Below are 13,851 nucleotides of genomic sequence, written 5' to 3' on the forward strand. Positions count from 1 at the left end.
AGTGTGCTTTGTAACCTGAAAGGCATTATGTAAATCTGAGTCGTAATTATTATCATTAATAGCGATAGCAGGAAGATCTGAGGTGGAAACAGAGGGCTGGAAGATCACCGAGTGTCTGGTGATGCTATCAGTATCCCCTCCCACCAGACCCCATCATTAAAGCTCTGTTCTCAGGGCAGCCCCCCCTTCCTTATCTCTGCCTTGAACAGGCTGCCAGCGGAGGCTCTGAGGTAGGCTTAGCCCTCACCTAGCAAGATAATGCCAACAGGTTTGATAGCAGTGAATCAGAGACCCCCTCCCTGAGAGGGCGTGGAGCCAGGCTTCTGAAGCCTGTCCTTCTCCAACACACCCAAGGTATTCACCCTTCCTGCTGACTGAAAACCTCTGCTTGTGGCTCAGACGAACATAGCACCGAATTAACAAGACCCCGAAGTGTCTGGCCTGCTCGCATTCTAAGTTGGTTACGCGGTGAAAATACGCCCCTGACCCGCTTGCAGAGAAGTTTAGCAGACCGCGCACGTCCCATGCGTCAGGGGCCTGAGATCGTGGGAACTCTTCCTCCTCCTCTGAGCATTTGCTCTCTGCACGCAGGCTGGAGTTCCCCATCTCCATACCTGGGCCTGTGAGGCACAGGTGCTGCCAACCATAACAAGAGCTCAGCCTCCTGCATACGTGTCAGACGGATTTAAACCCAGTCGGCCAAGAAGGCCAGTCTTGAAACATTTGGACAGTGAGCCCTTAACTTCCCAGAACACGTGCATTCTCTGCTGATGACACGGCCTTCGTTGATGATAACGGCCATACCTTTTTTAAACCACTGGAGCTGTGTGTGAACGGCTGCTTGAGAAAGTCAAGTCCAGGAACAAAGCGGGATGGCCAGCTACCCCATCCCTGGTCGGCTTAGAGCTGACTTGAGTGTCTGCGTGGTAATTACTGAGGCTTAGGCACCATCTAGCAACCCTGGCAGAGACAGAAGGTTTTTAACGTCTTCCATTTGGACAGTGCCCAACCTGACAATACCTGACCAGAGTCACACTCCAATCTGGCAGCCACCTCACCCTATAATCTGTCCCCCTGTAATTCAGTTCACTAGACTGCACTGGCCCATTGGGTAAGTCAGAGATGAGTAAGACATGGGTCAGACCGCTTCACTCTAGGGGAAAAAAGACAAGATTGTGCACAGCCAGGATTTGAAACTGGCCACCCCAGGGGGTGTATATGAAGTACAGGACACAGAGAGATGAAGGGGAACCAGTGTGACTTAAGGATTGAAGAAAGGGCTTCAAGAGGACTGAGCATTTGACTCAAGAGTCTGCAAGGAAGGGCCTAAGAAAAAAGCACAGTTAGACCCAGCATAGTGGCACACACCTGTGGTCATAGCACTGAAGAGGCAGAATCAAGAAGGTTGTAAGTTCAAGGCCAGCCTGATCTACATTGCAAGCTCCAACATATTTCAAAACACTAAGAACACCCCAACTCCTGTCCACCTTTCTAATGGAGAGGCCACAGTTACAAAGCGGTGTATTTTTCAAGCATTTACCATACACGTTTGGATCTTCTTCCCCAGATGACAAGAACTTCTTGAAACTGCAGAGTGATGGCCGACGAGAGGGCCAGTATGGGCGGCTCATCAGCCCACCAGTGCACCTGCCCCGAAGCCCTGTGTGCATGGAGTTCCAGTACCAAGCCATGGGCGGCCACGGGGTGGCGCTGCAGGTGGTTCGGGAAGCCAGCCAGGAAAGCAAACTCCTTTGGGTCATCCGTGAGGACCAGGGCAGCGAGTGGAAGCACGGGCGCATTATCCTGCCCAGCTATGACATGGAGTATCAGGTGAGTCAGGGAAGAAAAGCGGGGGAGTGTGTAAAAGGTAAGGGACTCACTGTGATCCCCATTCCAATATTTCAAAGAGCCTTGCCCATTCATCATTAAGGGACGCTGTTAAGCTCCACTGTTTTCATTGTGTTTCTTATGTTGCCATGGCAACTAAATGACACTTATTTGTTATTCAGAATGCGCCTATCTCTACACCCAGACTTGGTTCTTTGTTCCTCCTATTGCCTTTTATATTGCTGAAATCTTCTCCAACAAATGTTTCTTCTCTCCATTTTATTTTAGATTGCTATCAGGTAGGGCCGACAAAGGGACACAGAAGCCAGGGAAATAAACACAAATGGCCCCTCTACTCCCGAGGCAGTGGAGGGCTCAGAATGGAGGCGGCTGTGGCCGTGCCCTCCCCAACCTGCTCCAGAGAGCACGGATCCAGAAAGGGGCATAGATGGATAGGCATCCTCCATCAAACCCGAGAGCCTCAAACAAGTGGCTTCTCTCTCAGCTTCTATTATCTCTGTCCCGTGGAGCAAGAGGCACAGATGGGCCCACACATCTGTACCCACATCTTGTGTAGGAGTAGACACACTGTGGACGAGGGCACTGAGGACCAGCCAAAGCATTAACCTGCTCCTCCTCAGATGAAGAGCAGCAACAGATGGCTGGAGAGGCAGCCAACTGCTCTCTCAGCTTGCCAGAGGACATGTGCTCGTTTGCAGAAAGAACCTGGGGAGGGTGAGAATGAGGAGTGGTTAAAGACCACAGAGCTGAGGGGCTTCCGTGCAGTGTGCAGGCTGTAGCCACTCACTCCTGAGACTACAAGGCATCCGGAGACCCTCGCTCCCCAACCTGGGTCCCCCATTTATTAACCTTAGTCCCTGTGGGCATTAGAAGAACCTGTTAGAGGTTTTGTCTCGGTTTTTGTCTTTGTTTGAGTTTCTCCAGGCAGAGCTGTATCTTACTGGATTTTGTCACTATCTCATCTGTGTGCCTAACACACAGTAGATGCTCAGTACATTGTTGATAGAAGAGTAAATTATCCCCCTGCTGTCATATTAACAGATCTCTAAGTCAGAGTGTGAGGAGAGGTCATGCAGAAGACCAGCCAAACCTAAGGACCGTGTTTCCTTTATTACCATTGCCTGCTCATGTCCTCTGAGTTCTCAACCTGCCCTGAGCATCTGAAGGATTTTTCCGGAAAGGAACCTCTGAAATAACTAGGGAAATATCAGCACCCCTCTCCCTCAAGGATGCTTCAATCGTGGTTCTTTTCATCAGTGTGTTCTTATTACTGGACAACAATATCTATCAACTTGTTATATTTTCTTATCCTCTCAAATGTGTGATTGATTTGAACCAACTCTTCTTAAATTAATATTTCAAGAGATGGAGCCATGTGGTCCACAGATGTGTATGTACCAGGTGCAATAACACACACACACACACACACACACACACACACACACACACACACATGGCTGTTAAGAGAACATTGGAAGTCTTTACACCGGATGAACCAGGAAGATTAGCTAATCGCGGCTCTTGTCTTTCCGGCTCTAGATCGTGTTCGAGGGAATGATAGGGAAGGGACGATCGGGAGAGATTTCCATCGATGACATTCGGATAAGCACTGATGTCCCACTGGAGAACTGCATGGGTACGTGACTTCCTCTCTCTCTTGGTGGTTGTTTCAAATAAGACATTAGGATAAGCAGAAAGAAGCGACTGCTGTCTTCACATTTCCCAGTAGGTCGGGCTGTGCAGGAGGTGAAGTGTAGGCTTGGTTGAGTCTTGGGCTGTGGGTGGGAGGGGTAAGACTAAGACATGAGGTGAAGGTTTTATATAGATCCATCTCCCAAACAGAAATAGATGTGCATTAAGTATGTGAAAATTCGGGGTGCCGAGACCCCATCATCAGACTCCAGTTTTTAAGCAAAGAAAATGCTAGAGGACATGAGTGCCTGCCAGTCAGAATTACATGCTGGGAAGGTTTGATGGATTTAATGGAAGCCTTCAGTGGTGGGCAAAAGTGGTACCCATGCTATATAAGAATGCTAACACAATTACCCACGCCATTCTTCCACATGAATGAACTGCAGGGAAAATTACGGCATAAGAAATCAAATGTTACATTTTGTTTTCCAGCTAATATTTCTAATGCCCAAGAGTCTAGACTTGTAGGATTAGGCATGACGTATCAGAGGACCAGCATGTAAAGGACACTCCTCACTATCTCTGTGGTCAAAAGCGCTAAGAGCCCGTCCTCCTGAAATGCACACATTTCTGCCCAAGGCTCCATCCTGAGGAGGGGTTTTCCTAAGGGCACCCTGACCACCTCCCATCCTAGCCATGAATCTTTCTCCAAAAAAGATTCTCCTGAAAGGGAATCGGACTTTAGGACTTGTTCCCAGCCAGCGGAGTTGCCGTAATAATAAGTTACCAAGTGCTTTTCTTGGACCTTGGGTGTCTGTGCCTAGTGATGTCAGAAGCAACTGGGACTTCCCCAGTCCCCCAAGCAACTCTCAGGGCTTGGGCATCTAAACCTAATCCCAGGTCTGAGAAAGCAATCAGTGGTAAGTGGCTGATTACAGTGCCTTGGGGACCTGTTACACTGTGAAGGACTTTTTGTTCCAAAGCAACTTGAGCATCCTCTCTACTCACCCAAGCCCTGTGATGATGGTAGGCAGAGTCTAGAAAACATACAGGAGGTGGGCCACGTTCTGTAGCATATTGCAAAGTGGCCTAACAGACTCAATTGTGTCATATTCGTTCACTTGCTTTTCTATTTATCTAACTCAACTTTTTTTCTGTTTTTTTTTCTCTTTCAGAACCCATCTCAGCTTTTGCAGGTGAGGATTTTAAAGGTAAAAAAAAAATATTTGTTTTGCATGGCTTTTTCTCTTTCCATGTGATGTGAATTTGGTGGGGACCAGTAACCCCCATTTTAACAAAGCTTGCAGGAGAAAACAAATGCTACACTTTCTCACCACTAGGTGGCGATAGCAACACCCATAGAGTCCGGGGATTGAGATCCTCAATGTCTCTCATTTAATTAAAGCTTAGAAACCTATAATAGAGACAAATAGGTTACAGATAAACCTTTTGAGCCTTGCATTGTCCACTCGGGAGCAATGAGGTTGAAAATGCCGGAGTGGTGAGAAAGGAGAGGCTGTGGGAAGATTAACCCTCAGTGAAGTGTAGTGCCAGGCATTCTAGTGAACATGTTGGGAAAAAGAAAAGAAAAGAAAACAAAACAAAACAAAAAAACAAACAAACAAACAAAAAACCTGAGGAGGGTTGTGATCTTAACAGGGGGGAAAGGTGCTGAATTCAGAAGCTGGTAGAGGGAGCAAGGGGGTTCATTCTCTGACTAGAGTCAGGGCACTTGAATTTCGTGGCTGGGAACAGAAAGGGACGCTTTCTCCCTAAGAAAGCAAATAGAGAACAAAGCAAAGCAGAGGGAAATTGGGATGGGCCCCCAGCCTGGAGCGAAGGTTATGTCTGTACTTTTCAAACACAGCGGGTTTACACTCGCCCTCCACGGTGAGTCTGGCTGCTGATGCTGCCCAAGTCCTAATACTTCAGCTGGGTGGCTGCTCTAAGTGCTGAGTGCTCCCCTGCAGTCGGCGGACCGCAGAGTGTTCACAGTCCCTCGCCCAACGCTGTCACACCCACTCTGTGCTGCCTAGGCTGGACCCTCTAGGTGATAGTATTTTAGAAATAAGATCCCCATTTTAAATATCCCACCTCTCCATAGCTTATCTCCGCTCTCATGAATCTGCCTAGCTCCTGACTAGACACCTGTACAGGCTCCCTGAATCCAACTCATGCTGCCTAATTTGCCATTCGTCCCTAGCTCTAAGACCATCAATACGGGAATGGGGGGGGGGTGAGTGGTAGAACAGAGCTCTGGCCGGTGTATGTTTTGGTTCTTATCCTCTCTCCTGCCTCCCCAAACGCAAAGCCCTACAGGGGAAAGCTAAGGTGCAAACTGAACAGCTTGAACTGCAGCTGGGCGCTAGCCTTGGGGGTGCAGCATAATGTTTACGCTGGGGAAGAGAAGCCTGCTCCTGACTCTCTGTGGGTTGTTGAGCCTCAAAGCTCCCTGAAAGGCCAGTTCAAGACTGGCCAGTAACTGCTATAAAAGCTGTGCATGCCCCATGTCTGGGCGTGACTGACAAGAGCCACAGCTGAGGGCTTCACTTCTCTGAGAGAATAAACACACCAAGCGCACATGCTCTCCTTGAAGTTGTGTGCGGCACAAGGCTGCACACCCAGGCCTGTTGGCCTGTAATATATATATATATATATATATATATATATATATATATATATATATATATAAAATAAAGTCTCATCTGAGTGGCAAATGTGCACTTAGGCTAAATAAACCCCGGGCTCAGTGGCTCGAAGGTAAGACTTCCCAGTATGCTCTTGATGCCTTGGGGCTGTGCAGACAGGGCTCCAGCTGCAAGCATTGACTCGCGGATGCAGACATGACAAGGAGGCAACCAAGGAGGCAACCAGGTCTTAGGGGGCAGAGACTTGACTCAAGAACATAGAGAGCCAAGAGCGCAGTGCGAATTAGAAGTTTCAACCACACTGACGTGTTCTGTGACACTCCTGGGTGCTAGCCAGGTGAACCTGGGAACCTTCTCTCACGCCTCCATCTTTACGCAAACCAATGGTCTCCACTTGGGAGACATGACTTTTGTTCTTTTTGTGGGCAGGACAGTAGGAGCCTCTTGCTCGAGACATAAAAATCAGTATTTTTTACTCAAAACAGAGAATCAGAGTAAAATCAGATTCAGGCAGGCAAGTTACCGAGAACTGATGCGGGACCCCCCCCCCCCAACAACCGCCATTTGCGTTGCTTCTGTGCCTATAGAATTAGGGTTGGTTTTCTTTTGATTATAAACTGGCCATGCAGCAGAAGTAACCCTAGTCATTACAGGAGAACAGCGTGTTCTTGGTGGATCGTTAGGGAAACGCAGAAGTGGCCTTTGGACCTGTGCTGATGGGGGCTCTGGATCTTTCTTAGTTTGAAGCATCTTTGGTTTCTGCCTTTAACCGGCTTCTTGCATTGCTGCTTCATGTGCGCGTAGACCGTGTACCTGGAAGTGACTTAGTGTGGAAGAGAAACTGTACGGAGGAGGAGGAGGAGGAGGAGGAGGCAGAGGAATTGAAAACACTGTGTCTTCATACCATTCTTTAGAAAGATCTTTGTGTCATTGATATGAGTCATGTTTTAAACAATGTAACTTGGGTGTGCTTGCTTGCTTGCTTGCTTGCTTGCTTGCATAAGCAGTGACTATAAACATGGTGTCGCCATGTATCTTTGTTCTTAAGGTTTGAGCTTTAACAAATGAAAAACCGTGTATAAAGGGAAAGGGAAAAAAGACTGAAAAGCGGTATAATTAAGGTGATAAATTGTTCCCTCTTACTCAGTGCATTTTTTCCCTTTCTTAATCAAAGAAAAGGCAACAAGCAAGAAGCCAGTAAAATATATATATATATAATGCCCACAATCAGAATCGTGGGGCTCCTGGCCAGGTGGATATTTTTAGTAGCTTCTGGTGGAGACAAGAGTTGTTGTTGCTCCTGTAGGAGGCTGTGTGTACTGAATGCAGTAGGAGCAGACCACCTGCCAGAAGTCATGGAGACCCAGGCAGGGCTGCACTGTGAAGGTGCTCTTGGGATACGGGTCCCTGAACTCCCTTCTTATTAAGAGCCCTAAATGGAGCATGTGTATGCTCTGATAGTCCCATGGTTGTGAATGTGTCTCCAGCCATTTCTAAGGCAGCTGTGCTCTATCTTTTGGATCCCACTGTGTGCCTTTCTGCTGTCCCCCTACACCCCCCAATTTTCATCCAGATTCAACCAGGAGAAAATGAGCATTAAAGGCAGTCCTGTGGACATGGCTGGGAATCGTTGTAAGGGAACCGCACATAGGGTAAAGCTGAGGTCAGGCTGCCACCTGACTTCATGTCTCAGATTTTGAGTTAATTTATTTGGGTCCTATGAGCCAATCTGCCATTTCTACTCATATCTCTTTTTCCACCACCACTGTCACTCTCCCAACCTGCCTTCCACTCCAAAACTTTGCATGCCAGTAAGACACCCCATCCCTGGGTACAGGACTGGACAACACCATCAGTGTACCTCTCTCATCAGCTTCCCTTTACAGTGCTGTCTCGCTGAGGAAGCAGAGTTAGTTCATGCACATACGTCTCAGATGAAGTTAGAGAAGCACACTAAACCCCCAAAGCCACCCGGGCTCCAGATAGGCAGCCGTGCTGTGAGAATCCTCCCGGTTGCCTCCAGCTGCCTGCCTGAGGCTAGGTGTTACAGAGTGGAGGACAGGGAGAGATGTGTGGAGCCACTGTGTGCTGCTTGACCACCCTCTCTGCCCACAGGACATGGAGGCACTGTTTGTGAAGTTTGCTTGCACACTCAGCCTCTTCTGACACAGAAGCCTGGCACATCCCCCTCCCCGCTAGGGCATCTAAGCAGCTGCCAGGACAGTCTGTCAAAGGGCAGCAAAAGGTGTTTCTCCCCAACATCTCTCTCCGACAACGCAGCCTGGCAAGCCTCAGTTTTAAGATGTAGCCTAAGTTCTAGTAGAGGAGAAGCTCCTGCTTCAGGCAGTGAGGGGTTGAATGTTGAGGCACTTTAGATAGATATGGGGGAGGGGACAGGGTGGGGAGTCCCCAAACCTCTAATGAGCCTACCTCTGCACACTTGCTTGCCCAGCAAATGGGAAAACCTTTTCTCGGGGATACTTTAAATTTTAGCATCCCTTAAAGAGCACAGGAGGCCTGGCCACGTTCTTCCACTAGCTTCCATATACTTTTCAAGTGGATCCAAGCTTTTTCTTGTGTTTTTGTAATCCCACAGATGAAACAAACGGTTCGCCTGAACTGTCCCTTCTGCTGTGTCTGTTCTCAGCTGGCACAGAAAGGCCCCCATACCCGCAGCATAAAACAGCTCTTGGGTAGAGAGGAAACCCACCCTCCACCCTTGGTGCCTTTCAGACCATTCCTTGGGGGGATGCTGGGTAGCTCTTCCAGGTCCCGGTGACATTTCATGAACGTAGCTGTGAGAGACGATTGCTTTTTTTTTTTTTCATGACGAATCTGCATTATGCCAATTCTCTGACAGGTTCAGGCAGAGTAGGAGGCAGAAGGGAGAGGAGGCGGCTTTCCATTCCTGCCTGACTTGGTTAGAGCAAAACCTGCAAAGTAGTGCTACGAAAGACCAGATAATAAATATCCCAGGCTTTGGAGCACACACAGCCTTTCTGGTGAGCACTCTGCCCCATCAGTGAAGCACGAAGGCAACCCCCAAGTGATGCGGAAACAAATGGGAGTGTTCAAATAAAACTTTATTTATAAAAAATAGACAGTGGGCTGCAGCTAGCTGAGGATTTTGTGTCCCCCCTGTTACTTTGCTCTCTTCCTTAGTTTTCAAAGTGCTCATCCTCTTAGCTCTTCACATTCCCCACTTCAGACTCATGGAAAATAAAGGCATTCACGTAGAGCCCGAGAACCAAGGGCTGACACGCTGGAAACATCTGCTGTTGTCGCTGTTCTTACAGCCACGTCCCTAATTTTTTAGTAAGCCGGTGACACTGTTTATAGACATAAACAGGCAGCGCAGGCTCGCTCTATATAACAGGTAACTTCTTTTCACTTTTCCCATGTGTGACTTCTCAGAATTTCTTTCTGGAATCCCAAATTCTTAGCCTTCACATTTCTCTTCTCCGGGGAGTTCAGAACTTTTGCAGATGGGAGCCTGCTCAACCTTGCAAACGCACTTGGAGTTATTGACTAAGTATCTGTTTCTCATTATCTCAAACAATGAGAAAACTTTGTGGAGAATTGGGGGGGGTGGAAATTAATAAAAAATGGTTGAGGAATTGAAAACGTTTTGGGGGGGTGGAAATTAATAAAAAATGGTTGAGGAATTGAAAACGTTTTGTTTCCAACTGAAAAGAAAGAAGAAAAAAAATTGTGAGCGAGTGGTATAGGACAAGGGGAACAATTTGTGAGCGAGTGGTATAAGACAAGGGGAACGATTTGTGAGTGGTACAAGACAAGTGAATGTTGGGACAGACACTGCCGCTCTGGGCAAGGTTGGTGGCTCGTCTACAGTGTTTGCTCACAGGTTGGTGTAGCTAGCTCGGGACTCTTTATTTATGAAGATATAGGCTGGTCACACCATAGGAGACGTGGGGCGGATAAGACTGAGACCCAGTTCCCTGTGGGCCCAGGCATCTTTTTCTACTTTCCCATGGGGCACTGTGAGTAGGAAGCGCTTCTAGTACCTTCTGAGAACTTTCCTGTGAGGTCTAGTGGGAAATCAGCATTTCCCAGGGAGTCTGAACATTGGCATCCCCCATACCACTCTATGTCTCTCTTGTCAGTCTATCCATCTGTCCATCTATCCATCCGTCTACTCATCCATCCATCTGGCATTTATTTGATTTCTCCCGTTGCTGGAAAGATGTTTTGAGTAGAGATTTAACCCCGCTTGATTTATTACCTTCTTTTTCTGTAACTTGCAAACCACAGCCTAATGAGCACATAACCTTTCAAGGCTGCGGCAGCTCCAGATTCCAAGTCACTGACTGTTAGAATCATGTCTCTAGCTGGAGACTGTTGTGAGAGCCTTCTGAGGCCTGCAAGCTATCTCTAAACTCCTTGTTGGGGTAGAAGGAAGGCACTGTTGGTTTTAGCCTCTCTTTTCTAACTCCTTCACCGTTGAAAGCATACATTTGTGTAGTATGTTTTCTCACTTTTCCGAACACATGTTAAAGGAAAATGTTTAAGAGGTCAAAACAAATTATCTCTTGTAATTCAAATTATCACATGGTGTACATGTTGATAATTTTAGGCAAGAGGGCTTTGGTGGGAAAGGAGGAGTCTCCCCCCCCTTTTTTTTCTTATTCACTTTATATTCTGCTCTCTGCCCCCTCCCAGTCAGCCCCTCCCACAATCCTTCCCCCATCCCCTCTCTCCTCATCTGAACAGGTGGGGTCCCCATGAGTTTTCCTCCACCCTGGCACATCAAGTTGCTGTGGGGCTAGGCACATCCTCTCCCACTGAGGCCAGACAAGGCCACCCGGATAAAAGAACATAGCCCACAGGCAAGCAGCAGCTTTTGGGACAGCCCCTGCTCCAGTTGTTTGGGACACACAAAGACCAAGCTTCACATCGGCTACATATGTGCAGGGAGGCCTAGGTCCAGCCTGAGTATGTTCTTCGGTAGGAAGGGGGAGTCTTCAGCATACAGTGGAATCTGTCTTCCACAGCACAGGACAGCTCTGAGGTGAGGAGAGGATGGCTCACATATCTGATTCTGAATACTAATCCCATATCATGATTTGTCTTCTTATGGAAGGATGGAGTATCTTCTGACTGTGTCCCCAGGTTATGTCTACCATCAGAAACACTTTCAGGGCAGCACCAAGGCTCCCTCCCTCCCCAGCTCCAGCACTTGGAGCTGGAAACTTTTGTACTGAGGCCAAGTGGTGGCAGAGGCAAGAGAAGTGGCTGTAACTGCTCCTATCTTTGTGGTCAGGCACTTCAGAGAGGGCTTTGCTGCCTAGTCTGCCGCCTGCCTTTTCTCTGACGGGCGAGCTTTAACCTCATTAGAGGACGGTCCTCATAAAGCAGCAAACCCGCATCAGCGGCACAGCCAGGGAACACTTTGCAGGAGAAGAAAGATGGCTCTGGTGAACTCTAGAGCCACCTGTGCACTTAGGCATTTCACCAGCATCGTTGAGAGCTCCATGAAAACTCAGCAACAAGGTGGTTACCAAATAGCAGACACTCTGGGTGACCTGAATCAGGACTTGACATCAGCTGACAGTGACTTGCAACCTGACCACTTCAAGGAACCAATTTCAATACTTAGCTTTCTTTCTTTCTCTCTCTTCTTCTTTTTTTTTTTGTATGCAAAATCCTCAATTTGAGTACCAATGAGAGAGACAGAAAGAGAGAGAGACAGAGACAGGGAAAGAGAGAGAGACAGAGAGAGAGAGACAGAGAGACAGAGAGAGAAAGAGACAGAGAGAGAGAGAGAAAGAGAGAGAGAGAGGAAAGAGAGAGGGAGGAGAAGATAAATGAAAGAATTAAAAGCTGGACATTAGAGCAGGGTGTGGTAACTCATGCTTATAGTCCCACCACATGGGAGGCTGAGGCAGGGGGATTGTTTAAGGCTAGCTACATGGTGAATTACAGGCTGGTCCCTGCTAAAAAGTGAAAACCTGTCTCAAGATAACAAAAGAGGATGAAAATACTTTAGGGGGGAGGAAAAGGCCATATAGTCACGTGGGAAAGGATAAGGTAGTAGAAGCAGCTTTCAGGAGTCCTAGGATAACAGGGTCTTTTTCATCCTAAAGATACAGATGTGGTGATCAAGTTGTGTGCTAAGCAACTCATCTTGGTCAAAGCCCTTCCAACAATGGAGGACTTCTGGTGGCCTGCGAGGTGAAACTGCACCCCGATGGAAGGGGATCCCCAAAGTGAAGGAAGCAGTAATTCAGAACTAGCAAGATGGACAGGCTTCATCAGATTTTCTAAGAAACATTCTCTTATTTTTCTCTCACGTCTGAGGAGACATGAGATCCGGCATACCACTCAGCTATCTGGGGACCAGGCTGTGGGGATGGGAGAAATTGAGAACTGGGGGTGTGGGCCTTGGGTCAGCAGTCACTTCATAAGGCATTTAGAGGGCACCTTCACAGCATGGCCTCCTCTACTTCAGGAGCTCTAAGTCTGGTGGGGGCCTGGGGGTGGAGAGAAGAAAGGTAGCTGGGGGCCCTGCCTGCGTGGTGAGCAAAGGTGGGTCCACAAACAGATGCTGTGAATTGGCAGCTAGTCTGTCCCCCTTCTGGCACACCCTGTAAGTAAGGGAAGCACATTTTAGCCACCAGCCCATGGTGCAGGCAGCTCTGGAAGCATTTCTCATAGGTTAAGCATACATCGTTTTTCAGAAGTAAAGATCATGTCTGCCTTTGGCAAGCTCAAAACCGCCTTAGTCCCTTTCTGGGCTAGATTCTCATCTGTTGTAAATCCTTGGGAGAATCAAGTTGTAGCACTGTTTTGCATGGAGTGGGAGTCAATCCAGTCTTTCCCCTGAGTTACCCTGAGCGGGAACTCTACTACAGCGTCTCCATGGCAACCAGAGGCTGGCCAGTAAACTCGGTTGCCTCCTAAATCTCCCCACCCCCAGCTTCTCCCTGCTCTTTTCCAAGGTTAAGAATGAGGCTCTTTCTGTTTGCCCTCCCTCACTCGGTGTCCCTCGCTCTCAAACTCCTTTATTGCTTTGTGCTCATATCTTTTCTTTTTTTTCCCTGCAACTCCTTATCCAATCTGCTTTTAAAATCCTCCATCCAGTTAAAAAAAAAAAATGAAGACGGGTTTAGTCATTGCTTGACAGTAGTAATTGACCTGTTTAGACAAGACCAAGCTGATTTCAATGGGCACAGAAACCTTGGCAAACCAAAGTGGAATTTACCTTCAAGTCTAGCCAGCCTAATTAATACATTGTTGAGAATTCTGGCCAGCCACACCAAATATGGCTTTTCCACCCACTTGAAGAATTCACCGATCTGAATTCCAGCAGATACTGCAGCATCATTGTGTGTATGTGGTGTGTGTACTTGAGTGTGTGCATGTGTGCTTGTGCATGTGTGTGTGGGGGGGGGAGAGGGGAGAGAGGAGAAATGAGAGAGAGAAAATTGTAATGCTTTTACACATGGTAAAGTAATTGTGGTTAAATAGTAAAGAAAGCTATGTAAGGGCAGGTAGGACTCTTGGTTGAAATGTATTTACTACCAGGTGAGCAGCAATTGTCGATTGACTGAACCTCTCTGAGCCTGTTTCCTCATCTGTAGAGTGGGTTAAAGTACCTGGTGCTTAAAGGGACCAGCGAAGAGACTGCAGATTATAAATGGCTTGGTATAGATGAAGGCCGAGTACTGAGTCCCTGGACCCCTGCTGTATGGCTCAAAGCATG

At 47.7% G+C, this 13,851-nt stretch overlaps 1 protein-coding gene across 7 annotated transcripts in view; it reads left to right on the plus strand.

Moving 5' to 3' along the window:
• The window catches only part of Nrp2 (neuropilin 2), a 115,615-nt gene that overhangs the window by 80,791 nt on the left and 20,973 nt on the right, over positions 1 to 13,851 (plus strand). For 4 of the 7 annotated variants that reach the window (XM_021198436.1, XM_021198431.2, XM_021198432.2 and 1 more), the window contains exons 13-15: positions 1,568 to 1,830; positions 3,388 to 3,484; positions 4,656 to 4,676. In XM_021198436.1, coding sequence (XP_021054095.1) covers positions 1,568 to 1,830; positions 3,388 to 3,484; positions 4,656 to 4,676 — 381 coding nt within the window. Of the gene's footprint in view, positions 1 to 1,567; positions 1,831 to 3,387; positions 3,485 to 4,655; positions 4,692 to 13,851 lie in introns of all 7 variants that reach the window. The other 3 variants (XM_021198435.2, XM_021198430.2, XM_021198433.2) reach the window with 1 other exon arrangement.

The sequence above is a fragment of the Mus pahari genome, chromosome 5, assembly GCF_900095145.1.
Source record: "Mus pahari chromosome 5, PAHARI_EIJ_v1.1, whole genome shotgun sequence".
Taxonomy (NCBI): domain Eukaryota; kingdom Metazoa; phylum Chordata; class Mammalia; order Rodentia; family Muridae; genus Mus; species Mus pahari.